The sequence below is a fragment of the Amblyomma americanum genome, chromosome 1 (genome assembly GCF_052857255.1).
Source record: "Amblyomma americanum isolate KBUSLIRL-KWMA chromosome 1, ASM5285725v1, whole genome shotgun sequence".
NCBI classification, from domain to species: Eukaryota; Metazoa; Arthropoda; class Arachnida; order Ixodida; family Ixodidae; genus Amblyomma; species Amblyomma americanum.
Genome location: NC_135497.1, coordinates 494,279,117 through 494,306,393, shown reverse-complemented (window position 1 = coordinate 494,306,393; position 27,277 = coordinate 494,279,117). Strand labels below are relative to the sequence as shown.

General features: G+C 47.9%; 2 protein-coding genes across 5 annotated transcripts in view; one reads left to right on the top strand and one right to left on the bottom strand.

Moving 5' to 3' along the window:
• Positions 1 to 19,504, bottom strand: part of LOC144116100 (uncharacterized) — an 82,738-nt gene extending 63,234 nt beyond the window's left edge. Inside the window, exon 1 of one of the 2 annotated variants that reach the window (XM_077650778.1) lies at positions 18,589 to 19,504. In XM_077650778.1, coding sequence (XP_077506904.1) covers positions 18,589 to 18,772 — 184 coding nt within the window. In that variant the 5' untranslated portion in view covers positions 18,773 to 19,504. The remainder of the gene's footprint in view (positions 1 to 18,588) is intronic. The other variant, XM_077650779.1, reaches the window with a different exon arrangement.
• Positions 10,519 to 27,277, top strand: part of LOC144116099 (set1/Ash2 histone methyltransferase complex subunit ASH2-like) — a 161,812-nt gene continuing 145,053 nt past the window's right edge. The window contains exons 1-3 of one of the 3 annotated variants that reach the window (XM_077650777.1): positions 10,519 to 10,610; positions 21,424 to 21,674; positions 26,337 to 26,426. In XM_077650777.1, coding sequence (XP_077506903.1) covers positions 21,490 to 21,674; positions 26,337 to 26,426 — 275 coding nt within the window. In that variant the 5' untranslated portion in view covers positions 10,519 to 10,610; positions 21,424 to 21,489. Of the gene's footprint in view, positions 10,611 to 21,136; positions 21,675 to 26,336; positions 26,427 to 27,277 lie in introns of those variants that run through there. The other 2 variants (XM_077650774.1, XM_077650776.1) reach the window with 2 other exon arrangements.

The following is a 27,277-nucleotide window of genomic DNA, read 5'->3' as shown; positions in this document are numbered from 1 at the left end:
CCTAGCTAGCAAAGCGTGTCGGGCGGCTGAGCAAACGCAAAGTTCGAGTGAACAAAGCCCTTTCTTCAGTTGAAGGAGACTGCACAGTTCGTGCGAGGTTACAAAAAAGGCGGGCGGGCAGCAAAGTGCGCCCCCTCTCAACACTACAGTCCGGTGGTCATGCCTCTTCTGACGTGGTGCAGGCAGCTCCGAAAAGCCTCAGGCCTGACTACCACTGACAACGACCGTGACCAAAACAAACACCCAAGACGGGTTACGTGCGCGCAGCCGCGAGGAGACATCAGCTTTGTGGGGTGGTCCTACCCCGCTCACTGCACAAAGCAGCTTCTGAGCGGTCGGCGCCCACCGTATCGGACGGTGTCGGAGCGCCCGGTGCCGAGCTGCAATACCAGCGAGCTCGTAGCTGCACCCGCGGCCCCAGGCCACCCGGAGCCGCGACTCCCAGAGTCGAAAAAGAGACAGTAGAGAAAAATATATACAGAAACTCGGACCACCCACGCAGCTTCCGTACTCACTCGCTTAGAGCTCGGCAACTCCGCGTTCACTAGGCCTCGCGCTCCCTCGATGCGGACCAAGTAGTTCTCGTGAAGGAACTCCAGGGAAACTTGACGAAAAACGTGCTGAACATGTCGAAAAGTTCAACCATACCGCAGCGGAATACACCTCGCACTGAAGAAAGTATGCCGCAGTGCCTAGTGATCAAATTCCACTCTAGGCTTAGCAGTTGTCAAGTCCGGACAAAGAGCGTTCCTCGAACCGAAACGACAGTTATCCAATGTTCCAAGAGCAGGCCCCATGTTGGGCGCCAGATGTGGGTTTTTTATCGGGGGATAAATACGTTCTCCCCGCTTAATCGCGGCTCACACAGTTCAAAACCGCTAGACCTCACCCCCCCCCCCCCCTTCCGGTGATCGCGTACGCTACCGAGCGCACGCCAACCACGGCGGGCCTTGCTCTGAGGGAACAAAGGAACGACATATTGGCTGACACAAACAGCCATTTATTGCTGCAGCAAAAATAACGTCAGCTCACAATAAGGTACGCTAATGAATCGAGGTCGTACGACTCACCAGCAAGGTTCCGAGCGAATGTTCGCCCCGCGCTAGGGATATACTCCGCGGCCAGACGGGACGAGATACGAGAGCCAGTCTTCCCGCCGCTTCCTCGCCCCACTGGCGAAGAGCCGAGCCGCGAGCGACACTTCCGCTCGCGCCGACGATCCCAGACGAAGCCTCTCTCCCCTCTTCCGCGTGTGAGCAGCCTCTCACGCTGCGACGCTGGCGCCCTCTCTCGTTAGTTAAGGTAACTAACAAGGGAATGTGCTCCTCCTCGAGGCGAGGCTGCTGCTGCACGGTGCATCGCGGGAAAGTCTACACAGCGGACTGCAGTGCAGATCCCCACACCCCTGTATGATTTTATCCTTTACGTGAAGTAGTGCTTGTTCAGTTGATTCAGATTTTTGAAATCCGAACTGGGAGCTAGATATACTATATTTTTATATGAACTTTGTTATACAGTCATTAATAGCCCACTCAAAAACTTTCGATGAAACAGGTAATACTGAATATTGGTCAGTAGTTTGTAAGGGCGTTTCTGTCTCCTGACATGTATATTGGCACAACCTTTGCTATTTTCAATTGGTCAGGAAAGATGCCTGTGTCGGACATTAAGCTAATAATATGTGCGAGAACATTTTTTAACAACTGGGACACATACTTAATGGGTTCGGCCTTGATTTCATCATATCCAGCGGCCACATCACTTTTTATTTTACTAAGTAAATGTTCAGTGTCGTCCGGTGAAACATGGTGGAAAACAAGTGAATTCGGCGCGGGGCTAATGTGTCTTGTCGATTGTCTACCGCCTGCGGTTGAGTTATCTGCCCTCCCTGATTGTATGAAATACTCATTCATCATGTTAGCCAAGTACTGTCCCGCTATCAGATTTCCATTTATCTCAACCTCTTCTAGGTGCGTCGTTACATTCTTTCTGCTCGTGAGTTTGTTCACTGTTTCCTTTTTTTTGCGTTGGTAGGATGGCAGCAAAAGAAGCTTTGATAATATTTTTTTCGCTTTCTTCAATTCTATATTAAGTTTGTTGTGGACCTTTTAAAAATCCTTGAAAAGGTTTACATCCTGTGTAGCAATAATAGTATGGTATAGTGGTGAGCAGCCCTGTCTAGAGCGCGCCGACGGTGCTCTGTGGAGCAAGTCAGCGCCATCTAACGTTAGGCTCTGGGTTTGAGTTATGCGTCTCGTGCGCATGTACGGCAAAAACAGAGGGATGCCTGCTCATCGCTTCCTTCTCCAGCCCCCACCTTGCGAGTTCGTTTCGTGCGGCCAGGGCCACGCTGCCTGCATTTGTGATGTGACGGTGGCCAGGGCGTCGCCATGCCGCCGTGTTTCACGAGTGTAACGAGACGGCCCTTATACGGACAAGAGGAAAACATACACCAAACAACCAACTAGGCCACATTCTTGCACTTTTAGCCTGGTGCATGTTTGAAACGCGCTATAGCCCGTTATCATTTGCACTTGCTTTTGAAACGCGTGATCACCCGATATCACTTGCACTTGCTTGCGTAGCCGCCTCGCGATTCGCGCGAAACACGTTGGTTTTCCGGCCGCTGTTACATAATATTCAGCGCGGCCCTGGCGGCGTGAAGCGCAAGCACTGAGAGGAAATCAGGCCGAGAGCCCATGAGCAGGCACTGCTTTATTTTGGTCGCGCATGCGCATGGGACGCGGCGGCTGCGTTTTTATGGAGGAAAAACGCTAAGGCGCCCGTGTGCTGTGCGATGTCAGTGCACGTTAAAGATCCCCATGTGGTCGAAATTATTCCGGAGCCCTCCTCTACGGCACCTCTTCTTCCTTTCTTCTTTCACTCCCTCGTTTATCCCTTCCCTTACGGCGCGGTTCAGGTGTCCAACGATATATGAGACAGATACTGCGTCATTTCATTTCCCCAAAAAACCAATTATTATTATTATTATGGGACGCATAACTCAAACCCAGAGCCTAACGTTAGATGGCGCTGACTTACTCCGCAGAGCACCCACGGCGCGCTCTAGACAAGGCTGCTCACAACTGTACATCTTATTCTTCTGTAAAGTGTTGCAGTAATCCATGCTTTTTTATTGCTTTCTTATTTTTTCGCCTGCATAATAAAGGAAACGCTTCATCATAACAAACGTTTAACTTGCTGTAAAAGCTTTCGTAAGGTTCATTAGGTTCATTACAGTCATACACATTGGCCCAGTTTATAGCCTCAACTAAAGAGGAAAATTTCCTTAGCGATTTGTCGTCTATTCGATACTTTTTACCTCATGGGTGCTTCTGCGTGTAAAGTCACCAGTAATACAAAACACGCGCAGGTGATCGCTTATGTGGCATTTTATAACTCCACCCATTACTTCCGATATGCTGATATTCGTAACACAAGTGTCTATGGTTGTGGCTGTTTTAGAACTAACACATGTCGGTACAGCAACCAAATTCTCACATCTGTATGACGAAAATAACCTCTTATATTCCATCGCCTATTGGTCACTACAAGCAGTGTTTGTCTATGTCACCAACGATAAAGGTAACCTATTTGTTTGAAAGAACTGCAGTAATTCCTCAAGAAAATCTAAAAAAGGCGCATTTAAAGTGTGGGGATACACGCGAATCCCCTGTCCCATAGTAACGGCCGCGCGTAATTATCACGCGATGTTTTGCGCGCGCAGTTCAGGAGGTCCGCGAGGGAGGGCACTCACGCCCCCCCGCGTCCTTTCGCACCCCCGTAGCGACGCCGCCGCGGAGACTTTCCCTCTTTCCCCTCTTAGCACGGAGAGACCTCCTCTCCACATCCCTGAAGAAGGCGCGGTCGCGCGGTTCTCCTGGGGCCCGGGGTCTTCTGGCTGGAGGCGCGCACACGCGCGGACGCAGGTCTGCCACGGAGACCGCTACCATTATCGCCCGGCCACCGTGTGTGAACTGACCGCCGCGGGACGCGAGCGAGGAGCCACGCGAGGTGAGCGGAACCTTCCTCCCCCACCATTTTGTGTGCGTTCCACCCTTTTTGTGCATTTCATCCCCTTACGCGAGCGGAACACTCCCTCGTTGCGGCGGTTGCTTTGTTGCTTGCTGCTGCTTGTATTGCTCGGGAGCAATAAACGCTCATCCGAGTAGCATACTCGCGTTTGTCCCCTCTGGCCCGAACCCGCCGTGGTTGCGACTTACCGCACCGCGGGTTGGGGTCACAGCTCTGACTGCTAGGGCTGGCACGCTGGTGCTAGAGAGCGACTACTGCTTCTAGCCCTTTGAGCGTTATTACAAGAATAACCCCCATAAAAGCCAGCTGGATGTCCACAGATGGCGGCTAGCTGAAACTGAGATGTTTTTATTACCAAACATTCAACACTTCTGTTTGAAGTTGTGTACTCCTCGATGATGCTATAGGCATAGCTGGGCTTAACATACACCGCCACACCACCTCCTCTTTTTCCTATTCTGTCTAAACATACGCACGCGTAATTGTCAATTGAAGGCGACTCCGTCGACGTAGGAGTCGAACTTGCGCAGAGCGAAGATCATCGCGAGACATTCTTTTTCTGTCACGGAATAGTTTCTCTCTGCGGGAGTTAATGAGCAGCTGGCGAACGCCACCGGTCTCAGGCTACCTTCGGGCTATTGAAGCAGGACTGCTCCTAAGCCCAGGTCACAAGCGTCCGTGTGGATCACAAATTCCCTGTTAAGGTCAGGCAGCATCAGCTCTCTGGCGCAAGTGAGATGGCGTAGTGCCGCCTCTTGCTCGGGTCCCCAATGCCACTTCACACCTTTCCTCAACAATGCCGTCAAGGGGGCTTGCAGAGCTGCGCAATCTGGGATAAACTGGCGATAAAAGTTCCCCAGCCCCAGAAAGCGTCTCAGTCCGCCTATGTCTGCCGGCAACGAGAACTGCAATATAGCCGGCAGCTTGTCCTCGCACGGCAGAAGGCGTCCTTTGTCTAGCGTGAACCCCAACAGTGTTATTCGGGTCGCCGCTATCTGGGTCTTGTTCGGGTTCAGAGTGATTCCCGCCGACCTCAGCCTTTCCAGCACATCCCTGAGATGACGTAAGTGCTCATCAATGGTTGCCGAATACACGACAATGTCATCCAGGTAAGCAAGAGCGTGGTGCCACCTTGCATCGCCTAGAACACGGTCCATCAGACGCTGGTACGTCGCGGGCGCTCCGACCAGGCCGAAAGGCATTCGGGTAAACTGGAAAAGTCCCCTGTGAGAAGTGAGAGCTGTTTTCTCTCGGTCACTGGGAGTAATCTCCACCTGAGAGTATCCTCTGCTGGCATCGAGCGTAGTGAAGTACTTCGCTCCACCAACATTAGACACGATCGAGGGAATGCTCGGAGGAGGGTATGCGTCCTTCCGCGTCACCTCGTTCAGGCGTCGATAGTCCACAGAAAGGCGGGTAGTTCCATCCTTTTTGGGCACCAGCACCACTGGAAACCCCCAGGGGCTGTTTGAACGTTCCACAACCCCTGTGTTGAGAAGTTCGTCCAGAGCGTTATCGAGCGCTTTCCTCTTAGCCAAGCTGACTGGCCGAGGATTGCACTTACACGGAAAGGCGTCGCCTGTCTCAATTTTGTGCCTAACCAGCGTAGTGCAGCCAGGCCGCTCCGTGAATACAGCGTCGCATTCGTTCAGGAATAGAGGCAAGCGCGCTTTTTCCTCCCCCGACAAACCGCCTGAGTTGTTCAGCAGCGGAGCCGCCGCGGTGGCAGAGTGGTTACGGCGCTCGGCTGCTGGCCCATAAGACGCGGGTTCGATCCCGGCCGCGGCAGTCGAATTTCGATGGAGGTCAAATTCTACAGGCCCGTGTACTGTGCGACGTCAGTGCACGTTAAAGAACCCCAGGTGGTCGAAATTTCCGGAGCCCTTCACTACGGCGTCTCTCATAGCCTGAGTCGCTTTGGGACGTTAAACCCCATGAACCAAACTATGAACCTTTCTGAACGTAAAAGCGCCAAAACACAAGGACACAGACTAAGGCAGACAACACGAGAACGTAAAAGCGCAAAAACACAAGGACACAGACTAAGGCAGACAGCGCTCGTGTTGTCTGCCTTAGTCTGTGTCTTTGTGTTTTTGCGCTTTTACGTTCAGAATGGAAAACCAACTCGCCCAAATGCAGCCACTATGAACCTTGTTCAGCAGCGGGTCGGAAGGCCTGCATGCCGCCGCGGCGCACAGCGCCACCGCAGGGTGGACAGGGAGGGGAGTTCCCTTCCGCCTTTTTCCTCTCGGCGCGGTCGACCGGCTGGTATGGCAGCCCGGCCGAAGGCGTTTGGAGGAGCTTTTTCGGGCGATCGTTGCGAACGTCTGCGCGCATATAATCGGAAAGCGAATGTGCTTCTGGCGCTTTTGGGGGTTTAACGAAAGGTTTCAGGGCGCCACATGCTCGCTCCCTGTATCCTCCGTTGCAGGCGTCAATAACAATGCCCGTCTTAGCGAGGAAGTCCTTACCAAGAATAATTGGAACCGATAGGTCGGGGAGGTGAGCGAAGCGCTGGCGCCTCAGGCCCGTCTCACATGCATGCGATTTTCGCCTGCGACACTGCGAATTCTGTCAGTCTGCGACTGGGGAGGGCCGTCGGTCTAGCCGCAGACGGCTTGCGATCGAGTTCCGTCCGGTTGGAATTCTGTCGCAGCGTCGGTGTGTTCGCTCAGCGACTGACCATTGGGGAGCGCCGACACGGCGTGCGACGTGCGGTCACGTGGGAATTGATACCGTGGTGGAAGCAAAACTGTTTATCCTAATCAAAACATACGGAATAATGCCTTGCATCTAAAGATACGCTGGTCATAAAATCATCAACACATTCTGTGTGATGTTTCTGTAGCGTTTAATAATAGGTTGCCTATGCAAACACCAAGGAACCTTGCCGGTTCTTCCGACCGAATTCGTTGTGTCGGTGTCGCATGTGAAAGCAGTGACCGAAAATCGCACTGCGGCCTCACCGACTACACCGGATATTTTCGGTCTAGTCGCAGCATGTGACACGGGCTCACTCGTTTCTCACACCGCACCACAAGCCGCGCGGCACCGCTCGCGTGCGCCGTGACGCTGTCTAATCGGAAAGTGAGGTTGCTTCTCGCAGTCGGAGTCCGTTCCGGCGGAGATGCTCGCATACCTCGTCGCCAAACAGGGATGCGCTCGCTCCTGTGTCTAGCAAAGCCATGAACTTACGTCGAGCAAGCGACCGTAAGCTCAGTAAGCGGGACTGGCACGTCGCTGGGTGGTTCCAAACGACAAGCCAGCGCGGCTAGGAGTTCGTGTGACTCGCTGAACACCGCTCTTGACGCCGGCGGCTGTGCAGTGATGCTCACCAGCAGCTCCGTTCGTTTCCCGAAAGCGCGTGCTCTCTCGGTTCACGGGGTGTCTGCACTCCCGGGCGTAGTACTCTCGCTGGTTGCACCGGTAGCAGAGGGTGTTCGGCCGTTGCCGGGCGGGGCAGTTGTCGCCTCGCGCCGGTTGACCGTTCCTCCCTGCCGGGCGTACCGGTCGTCGCAGTTGTCCTTTGCTCCAGCGTCTTCGGGTCGGCATGTCGGTCCTGATCTGCGTACCTTGGCCAGGTGCAGCGTGTGCTGCCCGCATAGCATACGTGTACGGGTCGATAGCTCGGTCAGACAATTCCCAACCGTTTCTCAGTTGCCTGTCACTGAATGCAACCGTTTCGGCACCCCGGAAACGAATGCGAAAAGTGTCTCCGTTCCAGGCGCATCGCGGCTCATGTGCATGCGACGCTGGCGGTGGTGGCCGATACGCGCGGGAGGCGAGTATGTCCGCCTGTATGCGCTTGGCTGCCGAGGCGAGTTCGTCCAAATACCCGAACTGCACGCCTCGTAGGCAGGCTGCGAATGTAGTGTAACGAAGCGTTCTTCCGTGAAAGTACGAGAGGTCCGCAGCATTGAAAAAGGGGACCAGCAGGTGTCGTTGAGATCCATTGATCAAGTTGATTTATTAAAGATAGATCCGAATCATTAGTTAAACTTACAAACTGAGAGAAAAAAAAATGGAGGACGCTTAAGCTTCGCCTTTAAGAGCAGGAAGCGACAGCGTGTTGCAGCATTGTCAGAATCCAAGGAACGCCATCGTCCTTCGGTGCGACCCCTTGCCCGGACAATTTAAGGAAACATATCTTGGTTGACACCCGAACCGCGCCGTAAGGCAAGGAAAATGAAAATAATTTTTTTAAGGAATGGAAAGGACGCCTGTCTCACATATCTCGATGGACACCCGAACCGGGTTGTAAGGGAAGGAAATTGAAATGAAAATTGGTTTTAAGCAAAGGAAATGACGCCTGTCTCACAGTTCTCGCTGGACACCCATATCGCGCCGTAAGAGAAGGAAAATCTCTTACCGTACGGCGCGGTTCAGGTGTCCACCGAGATGCGCCATTTTTCACTCACGACCAAACACGCCGACGACACCAGCTTTTCTGCGACACGAGCTCCTCAACGCTGTCGCGTTAATATATGATATCACATAGCAAAACGGTCAGTCATACCCTGGGGCGCGCAACATATTCGGAGCGGAGGTCCCGATCGAGCAGCACCCGGAAGGCAGCCGTTCCTCTCTCGAGACCCTTGGCGTTCAAAAATGCGCTCTTAAATACACTTTTACACATTTCTTATTGTGTAAATAATTTGCGTATATTACATCTCCCCCTATCCTCTCTTCCTGTCCCCTCACCTCTTTCATTTCATTTCTCCATTCTGCCTGCTATCTTTTACTTCCGCTGCCCCAGCTCAGGTGCTTCAGTATCGATGGCAGATGCCGGGGCTAGCAAAAATCTTTTCCTTCCTTTTTTATATTTATTTTAATAAAACCACTTCTACTACTAAATACACTTTACCAGCATCGTGGCCACCCTTCTTTCGACCAATCAAGAAAGCCTTTATCGGAACCAATCAGAGCCCATCCTTTCAAGACATGCCGACAGCAGACACATACACTTTCTCAAAGTAAAATACGCAGAAACACCCAGCGCCGCCACCTCGCACCCTTGTACGAGCAGGGGCGGAATGCGCTCATGTTTGTGCGAGAATCATCAGCCGAAGAGCACCCGCTAACCACACGCTTGCCGCGGGCCAAAGACCCCTGCACGGCAAGACCGGAAGTGGGGGAGCCCAACCAGACAGTGTGTCGCGCGGATCACCGCTCAGCTCAAACGATATAATATTAGATCGCAGGAGCTAGCGTCAGCCTCTGCGAATACGCCAGCAATGGTTGTTACTGCCGTGTCAACAAGTTGCTGCTGAGATGCCATATCGGACAACCACAGCAGGGACTGGAAGTCAGTTCCGCTCGCCGCCATGGCTAGCATGTGTGTCGGCAGTCGGTCACACAGACACTCGGTTTGTCACACCTCTGGCCCCACGTTGAGGCGCGCGCCAAAAATATGGGGGTTATTCTTGTAATAACGCTCAAAGGGCTAGAAGCAGTAGTCGCTCTCTATAGTACCAACGTGCCAGCCCTAGCAGTCAGAGCTGTGACCCCCAACCCGCGGTGCGGTAAGTCGCAACCACGGCGGGTTCGGGCCAGAGGGGACAAACACGAGTATGCTACTCGGATGAGCGTTTATTGCTCCCGAGCAACACAAGCAGCAGCAACAAAACAAGCGCCGCAACGACGGAGTGTATCGCTCGCGTACGGAGGTCGTAGTAGTAGTGGTTGTTTTATTAAAATACTAATAAAAATAGTAAGCGAAAGTTTTGCTAGCTCCGGCATATGCCATCGATAATGAAGCACCTGAGCTGGGGCAGCGGAAGTAAAGGTAAAGGTGGTAAGGAAGGGCGCTTAACTGGTTCCCTGGGTCAGAGGACGCTTCAATTGCGCTTTGAGGTACGCGGCGGTGGTGAGCGAGAGATGTGGGCTGCGTGCATTAGCACTGACAACACTGACAACACTGGCAGACACGCGACACTGCAGCAATAGGCCGCAGCGTTCATTGGGTGAACAACCTCTCGCCAGGGTGGGCGCGCTGCCTTTCCAGTGTGCGGAACAGAACGCAATCAAAGCAGATTTTTTCAGTTGGACACCAACGCCACGTACATTAAATGCGAGACTGAGGTGTCCATTGGCCCAGGGTGCCAGTTGTGCGCCTTTCGTGAAAATGAACGGCCTCTACAACGTTGTCAACGCCAATAAACCCAATGAACTCCGACGGCTCACTTGTTTGGTTTTTGAGGAAAGGAAATGCCGCAGTAGCTCTCTCACATATCTCGGTAGACACCCGAACCACGCCGTAAGTGAATGAATAAGAGAGGGAGGGAAAGAAAAAGGAAGGAAGAGGAAATTGAAAATATAAAATTGGATTTTGAGGAGGCACGGCGAAGCGGCGGTGCACCTGTGGCTCGGTGCAACTATAGTGGCGAATGCACACTAGTGACTAGCGACGCTTACCCGAAATGCGCCGCTGACTGGCCTAGTGTAGCCGATGGCACGCGTGCACGCGACTCCATGCCTCAACTCTACGCCAGCGCCGCGCCGCGTCAGCAGTTTCTAGAGCCTCACGGGGAGACCGCCGATACGGAGCCTTCTAGAACACTGCGAAAAGTAACCAGGTAGGTCATACCACTTTTCATGGTATCGGGAGCCTTAATTAGTATACCACCCAGAGTAGAACAGCGACAGTCCACACCACGCACGCAGGTTATCTTGGCAGCCGACCAGGGATAGCGACTACAGCGTAGCCATTCCGCTGTCGGCCCGCATTTTCGCACCGAAAGCTGTATTGACTTTGTTTAATCAATTTAGGGGGTGCATTGGCAGCTGTAACGCGTTCACTCTCCTTTCCCCGCGCCGCCAGGCTTAGAAGATATGGGCGCAGTGGCCAAATTTGGCAACGCAGCACCCATCAGTTGCAAGGACTTCTCACGGCGCATCGGTTGTGGCGACTGGAGCTCGAATGAAAAGCGCTGGCTCAAGCTGAACCACTCCTCTGTCTGCCACGTGCAGACAGAGGGGAGCTGAAAGAGGAATTAAAGACAAATAGAGGAGAGACGCGCGCCGCAACAACTGCGTCTGCCGAAGCTGGCTCTATAGCAACAGATACCCCAGTGGCGAGAGCCCGGAAGGGCCAGGCCAATCCACCCCTACGGCAAGGTGGGTTTCCAAGCCTTCCAAAGACCGTTTTATTGACCATCAGTCGCTATCAAGCACGTGACCGTCGGCTATATGTGGTCCTGAATCGCGAGCACGCCGGTGTCGCGACTGCCATATGGTCAGAACTCGTATCTTGCCCAGTTGTTCCGAGATGCATAGCGAACAAACATGCAATAAACAAATAGCTTGAGTCTGAAAAATATGCCCCTTTAACAGTTCCTTCATGGTATTACCCAGGTAAGCATGTAGCCAGGTTTTTTTTTTTGTGAGGGGGGAGGGAGGGGACAAGTATACCTTTTATCATGCAGAGCTTATGGCCCTGACCAAAGGCACTGGACAGAAGGGGGAGGAGATTTCAAAGAAGGGTCCCTTGGCCTCCTCTCTCCCCCTTCCAAGTATACATCCATTGTAAGGCCTTTTCCATAGGCCTAGGTGGAGGTGTGAACGCTCATGCTTGCAGATGTGCTGTGAATAAGGTGTGAGGAGTCATTGATGACATGGCTATATACACTGCACATGACCACGCAGGCCTCTTCCTCAAGCCCCCACAGTGATTTCCTTCTCCCGTGCTCCAGCAGACTGGCCGAAAGCATGCTGTAGCGGGAAAGAGTAACAGCTGCCATCCTGCACTTTTGGCCATGTTTGTGAAGAAAAGTGACGAGCTTTTTTTTTTGAATGGCTAAAATTCAGGATGGTTAACATAATTTCTATATTATTTTGTGATGCTACCAGCCAGAAAGAGCTTTGACTGCACTACTATGTAGTTTAATGACTGAAGTATGGCTTGATCCCTAATTAAGGAGGCATGACGCCTTTTTGCAAGCAGCTTTCAAGGACACAAAACAGGAAACGATAACATGAGCAAAATAATGAAATGAAGAGGAGTGCAAATGCCCTGAGAAGGTATGTCACAACAAAACAAGTAAGGTCCAAGTCTGCTGAGCCACCCAGGGAAGGAGGTTTACATGAAAGCGAAGGGGCGGGCGAAAACCAGTCTCACAGTCAAGAAGCCAACGCACCATTCCAAAATCCAGATGACTCTCAGTGCTCTGCATCTTCAAGGCCTTCCGCCGACACCATCCTAGCTGGTTGTGAGGACAAAAAAAAGAGTTGGAAGACACTGGAGTATACCTAGCTAATCCTGCCTCACGGCCCAAGATTAGTCCTCGTGCTACTGCGCAAATTTTTTCAGTATTGTAACCACTATTCGAGACATTTTAGTGACTTGAGGGCCTGCAGACATAGACAAGCAAGAAATTTCCTCTAGATGAGCACAACCGTCATTTCTCAACAAGGTTCTCGAAGGACACCTTGATAATGGCGAAGTTCTCAAGCGACATGGCGCTGTTATTCTATATCTACAGTCAGAATATCCTGTTTCTGTTGCAAGCTCTGTGACTGATATTTCAAGTTGCCATTGGCAACCACTGGATCTAATGCCTGGAGGCATGTGGCACAGATCCTTGCAAGTCGCGGAAAGTCAGTAAAGCTTGGACAGAGGCAAGACTCGGAATGAGGCATAGCGAGTGCAATGACAAGAAGCACGAACTCATATGACGCAAGAGAAAGAACGCTGGAAGTGAGTCTTAGAGTGCCTGATCGGAATAACAGGAAAACACTGAGTAAAGCTGCAATTTAAGCAAGTTGGTTGCAAGTGCAACAGCGGTCATGTCTACGCTCCGCTGCTGTTGCGCGTTTCCCCAAGGGGTAACACTCTTTCTCTTGAAGCACTGAATGGCACTTTGTTGCTCTTTGTACTGGCTTTCCGCAGGAAACAAACTTTCTGGGATTGCAAGCTCCTTGGTAAATTTGAGGTCATAAAGGAGCACTTGAGGCATGCTGTGCCAAGATATGGCATAATACTATTGTGAAAAAACAATTCAGAATGAAATAATTGACATGCTGATGAAGAATGTGGTCAAGCACATCACAGAAAGGTTGAAAACTGCTAAGTATTATTCTGCAATATTGGACTATATGCCTGAAATCCGTCAAATGTAGTTAAGTTTTGTTACAGTTTGCTTCTGGGACATAACTAATGGCAAGGTCTGCATCCAAGAACATTTCATCAGGTTTAAAGCAGTGAGCAATGCCACTGGCGTGGGCCTAACTGATCAAGTGTTTATCACTGCTACAAGAGTTGGGGATCAAAATTGAAGATTCTTGTGGCCAAGGCTGTGAAAATGACACGAACATGACGGGGAAAAACAAGGGGTGCAAGCAAGATTTTATAATCTGAATCCCAGAGCATTTTTTCTTCTATGCAGATGTCATTCCCTGAAACTTTTCTTTGGGGTGCTGCGGAGTCTTCGGCAGAGTCTGTCACTCTTTCTGGCATTCTTAAAAGGATATATACGTTGCTTTCTGCCTCTGTTCGGCGCTGGAAGATCCTCAGACATCATTTTCAAGGCTTACACTAAAGCCTGTATGCGACACCCGAGGAAGTGCAGGATTCAAAGCCCGAAGCCTGATTGTTACCAGACAGCTGAGCTCTCCAACGCTCTTCTTCAACTGGCGGAGTCCCAGCAGGCAGAGGCCGGTATGAGGCACAAAGTACAGAGTGTTGCCAGACAGCTCATAGACCTTAGGTTTCTTGTAGCAACAGCAGTTTGGTATGACTCCCCGTTTCAGGTTAACGCTGCAAGCAAGAGCCTGCAATGCAAAACAGCTGACACTATCGCAAGTACACAGCCGCTGAGAGTGTCTTCAGAATACATTTCCAACTATCAAAATGTCAGATATGAAAACTCTTTCGCAACAGCCAAGGCCCTTGCTGAAAACATGAGCGTTGACACCAACATCAGGCCAGCTCCTTGGTTCCAGCAGAAGAAATAACAATTCAACAAATAGAGAAGAAAGATTCAAGAAAAATTTATTAGAGAATTAGAGAAATTTATGAAATTATGCACAATGTAAAGATGTCAACTAAGAAACACTTCAAGCAGTTTGCAAAAATCTGGGGTTTCCTCTACAACCTCACTAAACTTCCTAAAAGAGCGGTGCTTGGTGGACTGTGCAGTGACCTCCATCATGCTCAGAAGGACAAAGAAAATGCTGACATAAATGATAAATACCTTAATGGCGAAATTTTGTACCAAAGCAGCCTGCTGTCTATTGACTGCTTAGCAGCACTCCTCTTAACACCCTTTATATTAAACCATAGCCTTGAGGATAACTTCCCAAGCACATGGGTGGCATTTAGGATACTCCTTACACTGCCCATTTCTGTGGCAACAGTGGAGAGAAGTTTTTCTGAATTAAAACTGATAAAGACTTACCTAAGATCAACTATGACAAATGACATACTGCCACCTTTGGCAGTTTTGTCCATTGAAAACAAAGTTGCATCTACCATCAATATGTCCGAAGCCACAGCTCGATTTGCTGTGTTGATCCGCTGCAAGGATCCGTTATGAATATCCGACCTGCGTTTCTCTTCTGCTTGCTTTCTGCTTTTAATAATCATATCACAGCAGAGTGTAGAGGTCACGTTATTGTTTGAAAGACCTTAAAACTTTTCATTATTACATGTTGCAAGCTTGTATTTCTTTATGCATTTTGACTATCACTTTTATGACATTTTTATGTTCGTGGTGCTGTAGTGGTATTGCATGCAATAAATTGCATGACAAAGAACTAGCAGACTGCTTCAACGGTCACTTTGTAAATGCTGCAGTTTTGTTTAATAATCCTCCTTGTACAAATGAACCCTCTTAATATTACAGAAACCATATTCCTGCAGCCAACCGATGAATCAGGAGTGTGTAGTACTTTTATTTTCCTTTTAAACAGCAATGCCTTAGATATAGACAACTTGCAGATATTTCCAATCAAATATGTTCCACCGGTAATAAGTTCTGTTCTCTCTCATATCCGTAATTTAATATTATAGTCGGGAAACTTTCCCGACAAAATGAAAACAGCAGAGCATCTGTAATCTTCAAAGGTGGTGACTGAAACATGGCCACGAATTACCGACAGATATTTGTTCTTCCAGTATTCTCTAAGGGAATTGAAAAAATTATTTTTACACGCATAGCGAAATTTTTGACAAAAAAAGCATAATCACAGATGCACAATATGGGTTTAGAAAAGGACGGTCAACGGAATCCACTTTGTTAGCACTAAAAGAAAATATCTTACAGAATATTGAAGAGAATATGCTTACTGTTGCTGTTTTTGTGAATTTCAGCAAGGCATTCGATTGCCTTCATCACAGCATCCTTCTTATCAGGCTACAATATTATGGTTTTCAAGGAAATTGTTTATCCCTGCATGAATCTTATCTCAGCCATAGGACTCAGTGTGTGGCTATAAATAGGTGAATGTCTTCTCACCTCCCAATTACACATGACATCCCGCAAGGTAGCATTTTAGGGCCGCTGTTATTTAACACATACATAAATGACATTGTAAACATAGATGCATCCATAAAATTTATCATATATGCTGACGAAAGCACTATATTCATCTCTGGGACCAATATAGCGACATACTTATAATGAAGTGCAATGAAATCCTGGAAAAGCCCACATGGTCCCTGCAAAATGACATTAAGATAAATTCTAACGAAAAAAGTCATTATATTCCGTGCTTGAAATAAACCTATTACAATAAGCCACACTATTATTTTTTAATTCCACAATATAGACATTGTTAATGATCATAAAATCCTTGGTGTATATTTTCTCTCAAACTTAGGTTGGGATGCACACACTAACTACATTAGGAAAAACTTTCATCGGTAGCAGGCATTGTATCACATTGTCGTAGGCTGCTCCCAGTAAAAGCTAATTTTCAGGTGTATCACCTTGTTCAACTCATATTTAAACTATTGTTCTGTAGTTTGGTGCACCACAATGCAGACTAATCTTCACAAACTTCTTGCTTTACAGAAAAAGATAATCTGCTACATTGCAAATATTGAACCAATTTCCACTACAAAGTATGCATTCTATTCCTTAAATATCACAGAGTACATAACTTATACACATATCGATTACTGCTAGCAGCCTACTTTTCTCCTATCGAGATCAAAGAATTCTTATCATCTCTAGCCGCTCTAACATATCGTACTTCTAATATGCGCCCGAGATGTCCAGATGTTTGGCAAATCACACATTTTCACACAAATTACAAATGCCAGTTATTAGCACATAACCTGCCATTAATGCTTAATATGTACAAAGATACAAACAGCCTAACCACAAAGCAATTGCATCAGTACTCAGTAAAATTGTGAACTTTTTTGTTTTTTTTTTTGTGTGTGTGGTACTGTATCACTCTGGCTATTGAATATTCAGTTCATGTCTTACTGTGATGCATGTGATGTATGGCGAATTTTATTTTTCTGTCTACGAAAAGGACATTGATTTTTCTTTGTCTACCAAAAGGGCATTGTCTTTTATCATGTTCTTGTTATTAATTTCTTGAGTAGATGGTAAGTACTGCTGTAAATCCATATATATATTTTTGCCCTTTGCAACACTGTCTTGTAACGGCCTCCTGGGCCCCATCAAGCTGCTTATTTAACTTTTAGCCCAGGAGGCCGTCCAGTTTTTTCTGGAAAATAATGAATGAATGAACGGCAAGCACTATCTAAGAGATGTGGCTGAAAAGTACTGCTAGTTGAAAAACATCTTTATTGTAAAAGCAGAGAGAGAAGTTCTGGAAATCAGTGCTCGAAATAAATTTGTAATGTTGTTCTGCAGTTATGACTAACATTTAATAATATTTCGAAGACTATATTAAAACAATGTTTGTTTAGGGCATTAAAATAGCTTTTATATATAACACACAATGTTATATGTTGATTTTTAATGTTAATGTAATATTACAATGGAAAATGTAACATATTACTGCAACTTGCATAACATTTTTATAACACTATCCTAATGTTCGGCACTACCTGGAGGGGTTCTAATTGGTTTCTGCACTCCCAGTTGGAACCCACAAAACCAATCGGAAGCTGATCTCCCAACTGGAAGCACCAGTTTGTTCCAATTGGGCAGTCCAATTGGAAAATTTAAGTGGAAGTCAATGATGTCCTTCACCGGGTTCTGTATTCGTATAGCTGGCTACAAAACAGAACACTAGACAAATTAGGTTCTTGTAAGAGAGGTATTAGCCGCTTATAATCTCTGGAATTGTTTTCTTCATCTCCACCATCACCGCGGGCATTCTTAGACAACTTCGCTTAATGGTCAAGGCTCCAGCTGGGTGCTTCACCTAAGACTTTGCACAGTTTTTAAAGATAATTATAAGCGTCTTTAGTTAGAGGAACACTTATTATGGCATAGCATTATCAGCGGTGTAGAACATCAGAATACAGCTAAGAGATGCTGACTAGCAGGATGGTTAACTATAATATTCCATAGTTATAGCTTTAAACTATTATTGTTATGCTCCTTAATTACTGACAGGCGTGTAGCCCACTGTAAATAATTAAGAAAACGCGCTTACCCTCGGCGCTACGGCCCAACAAATTCTGGCTGCATCGCGCCAAAATGCATGCACTTTTGAGAAGTTTGAAGGCAAAACAACCTCTCCAGAGCACGTAACTTGTGGAAATAGCCAAAATTTGTAGGGCCACAGCGCTGAGGGTAAACGCGTTTTCGAAATTCTACAAACTGATATGGATATTACTTACGGTCGGCTACATCCTCGCAACAATGGAGGAAGCTAACAGTAATATACTTAACGTCAACTATTCAATATTGGTTAACAAGCCTGCTAGTCAGCATGTCTTAGATGTTTGCTGATGTATTACGCCACTGACAACTCTGTGCCGAAAAAGCGCTCCTCTAACTAAAAAAGCCTATTTTAAAGAAATTCTGCAAAGTCTTAAGGTCAAACACGCCAGATTTATAAGTGACTGCGGAATTAAGTGTACGTACGTACGTACGTGTTCCGTGGATATATGTGTTGATAGTGTTCAATGCACGCTAAGAGTCGCAGTCTGCTTATGTTTCTGAAAGGGAACGGCCTCCACGAACTACTTTAGTTTACCGACACTGTTTTTATGCCATACGGCAAGTCTTCGAATAAAAAAAAACAAACCTAGTCTTGCGCGCGACTCACCAGTACGTCTCCAGTGATTGCATTTGCATCTTCCCTTTGTGCATACATCAGAACTAGCGTAGATATACACCAGATGTAAACACAGATGCATGTGGTACTGTATCCAAGATTATTTGCGTCGTTATACAATTCCCGCTGGGACTAACGTTCACGCGTTAACACTTCGCCGAGGCCTCCTGTAAAGCGCGCAGCACGTTAGACATTGTAGTAAGGTGGCAAAGTCCCACACCAGGATTATTTAATACGGGGTAACACAATAAAGTGCAGAGGGAAATGAAATTAGATGAGCAGTTGGCTGCAGTCCGAATGCAAAGAACAAATGCTTACAAAACAAATAAAGAGATGAGAGGGTTTTACCTGTTACGAAGATGACCATGCTGATAACAATGCACCAACACGTACTGTTCACATTCCAAAGCTTGAAAAATGACAGCGCTCGATCGTTGGGGGCGAGGATTAAATTAGCTTTAGAGGGAGTTGAATTAGATGCGCGGAGCGAAATGTAATAACCTGTGTTGTTTCGGGAGCAGCAGCCTTCCATTGTCGATCAAATCATAGCTGCGCTTGACATCCGTGGCGTCCTCTCACTGCTAAAAACGTTATCAAGCGAAAACGAAACTTAAAAGTGTTACCTACTAAATTAATAAGGTGCGGTATATATATATATTGCTAACTTTTCTGTACCAGTTCATGATCGGAAAGTTTGATGTTGCAAGGCATAGTTAGGACCTCCTGCATGTTTGTAAACAAACGTGGTGGCGCTGCAGTCGCTAGCGAGCTCGTGGTAGGCAAAAGGTCGGGGAGTGGCGTCGCGGATATGTGTTGTGCGCGGGTTTTCAAGGCTTGTAGGCGCGTTTCCAGTTTCTGCGAATCACAGCAATGGTCGATGCTTCCAACTTAGTAATTTGTCGAAGTACACGAGCTCGCGTTGTCCACGTGCGGCCTATAAAGAGAAATAGTTTGCCACTGTGTATTGTATATATGGTTTGTAGTAAACATGTAGAAAGCGTTCCTGCCGTTTATTTATGCGCTAGGCATTGAATAAAACAAGTTTTGACACTCTGCACTAGCCGGAATGATTTTACTTCGGGACACTAGTGAGGGGAAGTGCTGGCGTTGTTTCGCCGGAGCAGACATGCGCTCATCGTCTGCTGACATACGTACGTGTCGCGCTGCGCGAAAAGTGGGGACAGAGTCGTGTCCCCGATCTCCTGTCTCGCTTAGCGCTGTTTTTAGCCGCATGACCACGCACCAGCCAGGCCGACTTGTCCTCTTGTTAAGCTGGTCGATCTGGTGAAAATTTTTGATTTCTAGAATTATTTTCTTTCCTAGCCCTGAAGGCTAGTTTCGTGACGAAACATTATAGCAAAATATTGAGTACAAATTTATAAATTACGCTTTTTAGAAGTGTGGTCGTCAAAAATTGTGAGGTAATTTCTTTGATTTCAGTGCCGCATTTCTTTGACCAAAGCGAAAGCGAAGATGCCATAAACGAGGGAATAAACTTTAAGGTTCGTTTTCTGACCTCTCACATTTTCTGCGACTGGATCACTCACCTTCGTAATTCGCATGAAAATCAAATGATTCCATTTGTCGCAAACTATTCCTGAGACATTGAGGAGCGTAATAAATCTCTCGATTTTTTTCCCTACACGTGCAGTATTGTGTTAGTTATTTTTTGTAAGAAACGTTTTCATGTAACTATGCATGCATAAGTACTGATCATATAGAAAAACAACTAATCGCGTACGTCATCATACAGAACAGGGCTTTATGCACATGCTGGCATAAAAAAAAAAACTGCGCACTATCTCAATTAGAGACCTAGCTTGGGGGGACTTGACGACGGTGTTAATTATAATTACCCAGAACTGCGCCAGGTATAGCTATAAATAAAAGGAATGACTGAAACTAGCGTAGGAATTTCATATTTGCACCAAGTTTAGTTACAACGAAAACACTTTTCATGCCGCGTCCCCTCTCAATCTCGCCACGTGTCTGTTAGTAGCACGCCTGCGGCTGCTTCTTTCCAAACAAGCTTCGCGATCATGTATTATTTCATGAAACATGACACATGCATGATGCAATGAAAAAGCATATGGCGTTTAGCACACTTAAGGTACGCTATTCTAAGCACACCAACGCGACCGCGCAAGATTGACACAACTTACCAGACTTCTTTCTACTCGAATGAAATAATTACGTGGTCGTATCAAGAAACAGTTTCAAGTAACTATTAAATGTCACAAAACGCGCCATTTAAACATGGTGTGCTAATAACAAAAAACGCATTCCTTGGGGACGAGTGAACCTGTCGGCGCCCCGTGCACTCCGGCTCAAGGTGATAAGTACGTGTGCAGCTACATATGTCTTTTTTTTTCCTTGAGCAATTATCAGCCTACTATCCTGAAGTTCAGGTGAATGAACGCAGTAACTTGCATGCATTAAGTGCATTGAGTGGCAGTGCCTATCGACTCCCAGACTTCGCGCTTAACTACCGTGGCCCAATGCCTGTTAGCCAGTTTCCGAATGCGGCATTTATGCGCGAGAAACCTATCGAGGCTAATTTAATATTTTTTATGCTACTACGCGGATCCAGCAGTGACGCAGCTGTTCAATATATGCTGCGGTAGGCACGGGCAAGCGGAACCTGTTTTGCCTACCATGCGAAAGTCGCTGCTAACATCAGCGCCACCGCATCTTCGTGACGTCGCGGGGTGAAGGAGGTCCATAGGCGACAAAAAACAGTTTTATTAGGTTTTTTTTTTTTGTAAGCGTGACTGGATATACAAAAAATTAAAGTTAAAGTTATTAGAAGTTATCGTTGTAGATTTTTTTTTACTTTACGCGCGCGTGAAATAATCAATCTTATTAAACAAAAATGCTATTTCATTTTAGCCCATGAAGGGGAGCCACCAACTGCTAAACATCTCAAATGGCGCTGAACCTTCTGTGCTGCATGGGCGAGTCGCCGCTCAACTGAGCGCCTTGTTTAACAGGGCCCCTATTTGCGTCGAAGTGTAGCGACAGTACTTAGGACCTTAGCTGCCAGCGGAATACGTCAGTTTTCCTAGAATGAGTGCGGAGTCAAGTGAGCAGACTTCGTCGAGCAGCTTGAGCGCCGAAAAGCGGAGCACGGCGCTGTCTGTGTGCAAGGGGCCTGAAAACGCGGACACCGATGATAACTCGCAGGGCACTACAAAGGGCGACGATGTAGCTGACGAAGTGAGCAGCACTGGATCCGACGCCGACAAAGTGATGAAGGAGAGCGATAGCAGAGCCGGGGACATCCCCATGGAGGAGGAATCGAACCTGGAAGAACCCCCCTTGTCGGAGGCCACAAACGGCGACCATTCCGCGCAGAGGGCCGACATCCTGGATCCTGCCGAAAGCTCAAAGTCGGCCTCTGATAGCTCGAGGAGCTCCACTCAGCAGTGCTATTGGTAACACGCCGAGGAAAAATGAGTGCTTGTTTCTTGCATGAACCGCTCTCTTCCTTTACCATTTATGCGGGACGTGTAGCGTAGATTATGGTGCGAATTTCACCGTCCGGCACTAAGAATTCGTTCGGTCTGCGGCTGGAGAGGGTCGCCGCTCTTGCCGCGGACGGCTTGCGAATGATTTCCGTCCGGTTGGAATTCATTCGCAGCGTCGGTGTGTTCGCTCTGCGACTGACAAATAGGGAGCATCCACTGCTTGGCTTTGGCCATCATGTACTTTTCGAATAATTCAGAACTGTTTACCTTGCTAAAAAGATACGGAATGTTATCTTGCATCTAAAAGTGCGCATGACTAGAACAACATGAACACATCCCATGTTGCATTACTGCCGCGTTTATTCACAGGTTGCATAAACAGACATCTAGCAACCCTGCTGTCACAGTCGAACGAATTCGCAGGTTCTGCGTTGCATGTGAAAGGACTGAGCGGCAGCAAGGGTGTGACATTCCCGTAGAGCCAATGGGGACGATTTTGAAATGCGACGGTGGCGGTGCCTGGGAGTTGGCGGTAAAAACATAAATTGCTCAAAACTTTGCTCGCTATGCTTGCGCCGGTCGCTGTCGTCTGCTGCCACTGCGCTGCAGCGTTGCCCGCGGCGGCACTGGCGGCGCAGACGCGTTGTGTCATTGACTCCAGCCGCGTTTGCTGCCAGATACCAGGATCGCTGCAATCGTTCCGACCGTGGCGACACTTATGGCGCGGACGCGCAACTTGCAACATGCCACAGCACTGGCGGCAGTCGCATTACGGCATCAGCGGTCAGAATTGACCATTTGCGGAAAAGTTTCTGCGCATGCGTGGTGAAGGCGCAGCCAGCGCCCCCTATAGGCGATTTGGTTTTGGTTGGAAAACATGAGCCGGCCGTGCATTCCTACGCTGTAGTGCGGCGACTGATGTGAGCTGTAGCTGCCATGTAACTGCAACGCTTCTCTATCTAAACTAACCACGCGCTTTGCAACTGCGAGACTTCAACGTGATAAATGCCGTGACGAGATACAAGACACAAAATACTAAGGTGTTGATCGAGCCAGTAAAGCGCGCATCCAGCACGTTTCGAAATGGGTGTTCCTGCTACATTTCGCGCTTGCTGCCAAGTCTACAAAGCTTGGTCGTTCTGGATGAGTTTTGGCATCGACGCACTTGCGTATTTGGTGAAAACCGAATGATATATATACTAGTATAATCATTCAGAATAAATGCTACAATGTCAAGCTGTGCTATCTGAGCAGCGGGAGCACGGCAGAGCACAGCCTCCCATATATCCGTGCATTCTAACGCTTCCGCGGCCCATTAGCACGCAAAGCAACGTTCTGCCGTGTCAGAACAACGGGTTGTTTACTAATCAGTTAAGTGTGGCCTGTGGCAAAAGGTGCTGCATGAAGTTAGCAGAAACTCCTGCCCTATCAAAGAAGCGCAAACATAAACGTTACTGCGCGTTAGGAAAGGGCATCGTTACACTCGCCCGCGCATAGGTGCACATTCATGCACATTTTCATTTGGTCATTCGGCGTTCCGATGAGGTAGTAGAGTGCAGGTATTGCCACACATGGTCATTTTTCAGGCTACAACGCGAAAAGTCTTCGCTCCACCCACTTAACTAAAAACGGAAATAGGATGTTCTCATCCTGTATCATCCTCTTTCGTTATCAAACACACGTTTCCAGCAAATAAACGTTAAAACAACAAGACAAGCGTGCATAAACTGCTGAACGCTGCCTTGCACATGTTTGCTCGAGAGCCCCTTCCAACCAAAAGTGCCGGCGGAGCTTCCCTATTTGCATGACAGGTGCCGCTCGCTTTCCGCAAATGGCCAATTCGCAGTGTTTGTGTGGAAAATTTTGCAGCATGTGAAACGGGCCTGAGTGTCGTCAAATATGGCATGAGTGGTACGCCCCTTTGTGCCTCAGCCGAACGTGCGATACACTCCCAGAGTGTAGTGTTCACCGTGGCGTCCGAGACTCTCGAAAATCTCAGAGGCCATCCTCAAGAGTGGTCGACGCTGTACAGTTTGTAACAAGCTCTTCAGCAGGGGAGTGGCGGTGATCTTCGTATACCTCCCAAGGCCACGAATTACAGACGGTAGTGCCAATTCATCCTTCAGTTACGTTCACTACGGATGGCGTACGGAGTTACTGTTTCAGCGGAGGGATTTTAATTAGCCAGGATGGAAGGGACTCACGCTTTCCTCCCTCTGTCTTCTGCAGTAACATTGCATGGGACTGTGCTTGAACCAGACGTTCGGAACACAGGTCCCACGAGCATGCTGGTGAAATGCTGATGGTGCAGGTGTTGCGCTTGCCTTTTTTATGCATATGCTCTACAGGTGTAGTATCTACTGGAAATACCTGTTGCCTATCTCGGCTCGCTGCCACATTGCCACTTTATTCATATCCTTTAACGTGCGTATAGGTTGACAACAAGTAGTACAATCTTAAAAAGCTCGCTGCATCAACTACGGTTGGACTAGCAGGACGAAAACCTTCAATTTTCTCATAAGGGCAGGGCACACAGCTTGTCGGCCGGCAGCTGCACTATTGCAGTGCAAATAAATGCATTACAGCTACTATTGTATACACCATTTCTTTAAAATTTGCCTACTTGAGATGTTTCGTCTGTTTTTTCTCTTTGTTGAAATTCCCTATTGGTCACTGCAAAACAAAATTCTCTACATCAACAGCATCATCTGCTCATGGCATCTGCTCACACACACTGCATGATGAGATTGCATCATGCTTCATTGTCGGTCTCCTTGGTGGCGCACACCCGTGTCATGCTCGTCCCAGCTGATCGTACGGTGCATGAGTGCGCAAAACTCTATTAGTGCCGCCAGCCAAAGGCACCATTAGTTTTAGTTCTGTGAGCATTACGTGATGGAAGCTTGGCAAACAGTTTTTCGCTAATGGCATAGTATTGAGTTAATTGCGTAGTTTGCTAAGGTCTCATTTTCTCAATATGTCTTATTGGTGTTTCAGAACGTTACAGATCTTAGATGTTAACTGCTAATATAAAGGAAGGCGGTGTCTTTTCTTCTGGCAGAATTTCCTGTGTGAAATTCTCCGAGCACTCGTCTTTGATAGGCTACTAAGGGTGAAAGAGACCAGGTCTGTCACTTGGTCCCGATTCTCCAGGTACTGTTCATGTTGGTCATATCGGGATAAAGTGCTTGCCAGTGATACAGCTTGAGAGTAGTTCCTTTGCTATTTTTATGGCCCCTCACGGTTAGTGAGGACCTTGAAGAAAGTAAAAGATCTTAATCCTTGACTCAGCTAAAAACGGAAGCAGTGAACGATAGCGATAAGCTAAGCTCTGTTGACTTAGAAGGAAGGATCACCTACGCTCCGGTCAGATAGTGTTGTGATGCTCCCAGGTATTGAGCTTGCTAGTGAAGTCATCTTGTGCTGTAATATTATTTGCCGTAGCAAGCTCCCGGTGGTGTGCACTTAGTTTGTTTGAAACTGTAGCTGAAATTCTATGCCACGATTTCGTCGCGCTGGAATGCTGGATGATATTTGGCTCACATGCATGAAGGCTACTTCAAAAATATTGTCCAGATACTTCCCATGCTTGCAGTTCCTGGCTGTTCGAACAGCATTCTAGTTTCTTGTGAAGCCCGGGATACATGGAGCGTTTGGTCGGCGTTTTTCACCCAAAGGCGCGCGCGTATGACGCCCGTCGTCGAGAAAAACGCCCGCCGCCGTCGATCTGGCCCCGCCAAATATTGACGCACGGCATCCGGTGAGACCGGAAGCGGCAGCCGAAGCAAGCCAATAGCAGCGCAGAAAGCCCGCTCTTCCGGTTTGGCTGCCTCCGCCTCCGCTGCTAACATGGTCGCCAGGGCCAACGAGCAGTGTGATGTTTATTGCACGGAAATGTTATTATCGTGAAAATAAACGCTTCACCATACATGAACTGTCATCTTTTTTTGGAGAACACGACCGGATCTTGGATCGAAATGCCTGCCTTTCCTTCCTGAAGCGAAAGTCCGGAAGAAAACCACAGCCTATGGTAGCCACGGCTGAGCGGGCATCGAAAGGTACGCGACCGCATGCATTCGAGCACGCAAAACATTGTAGATACCTATGCACGCGTGCTGCAATCAGTACAGTAGTGTCCAAATGAACAATTTCGTTTTTCTAACAGAGGAGTCGGCGTCGCAGCTCTCACAGAGCTCCTCGCTCAATGGTATTTGCCACTTGTTGATCACAGTGCTTTCGCTCTGAGATATACGCGGCGGCGGGCTGCTGCTTATTCGCTCCATGTATCTCCGGCCAGGCGTCGCGTCGCCACGACGTTTTCCGCCACGCGAGCATCATCGAAAAAAACGTTGCATGTATCCCGGGCTTTAGCACTGTGGTGTATGCAGTGCTGACCTTTAGTTAGCAGCGGCACTTTGTTTGCCAAAAGACGGTCGTGAGAGCATAAACTCTGCCCGTGAGAGTACGAAAAATCAGTCATAGCTGTTTTCATGGGAAAATGTCACACAACCTTCTGTAGCCAATCACCCAGTAGAATTTCAGCCACGAAATTTTCTCAGACGCAGCCATGAAAGGACATTGCTATTGCCCTGCATTCATGAATTGTTTTTTTTTCTTCTTTTTTTTCAGTGGATTCAGGCGCAACATGAACCTCATTGAAGTCCAGTGCATTGCTTGCCTTAAGTGGTTTCATGATGTATGCTTATCAATACCTCTCGGGTAAGTCACTGGCTTTGTGTTAAAATTGATAACCTGTCGTCAGGATACACCGTGATAGCTTATTCATGACAATGCATAGCCTGGCATGCCTGTATATATTTTCAGTATTGATTCACTGAAAATATCTGTAGAGTAGACAAGGGTAGGGAAATGAGGGACTAGTTATGACGCGTCCAACAGTCATTGAAACCAAGGAAAGCATAGGGAAATGCTTGTGTTTTTTAAGCAACGGCTTAAGGGCTTCGTGTCGCGGAAAAAGCGTTCTTGTCGGCATTGACCGGAGCAAAAATCCCGGATTCGTCGTCTGGTGTGGCAGCACGGTGCAACTTATTGGTGTAGTGGCACCGGCATGCGGTGACTGTCACAACTAAGACGTACCATGGAGTGCTGCTGCTCTAGAGGTGTAGAAGCACCATCGCTGGTGGCAGTGCAGTGGGAGACGAGACAGCTGCTGCCGGGCACCATCCGTGTTCGTGCTGAGCGTGCAGTGACTTTACTGATCAAATCAGTTTTCTTTCCAGGCAGCATCGCAGTCAGTTGCGGCCTGTGTTTGCCATGCATTCTTTATTTTCGCCTCGCACTCTTGTGAGTAATATAATTTCATGTTGTTGATCTGCATTTTGCTCATGTTCTTAATTACATCACGTAATCGTGATGCCCGCTACATCTACAAAGCTACCGCGTTATACCTTTTTTAAGGCAGAGCTTAAGTGTCCCCCAAATTCTTTAATTTGTGGCTTTCATCAGTGGGAAGTTGGCAACACAATTTTATCTTTCAGCCATAAAATGATGGCGCTACTAATTTCTCATTGATCAACAGCACAAATCAAATAACATAGAAACATTTCCAT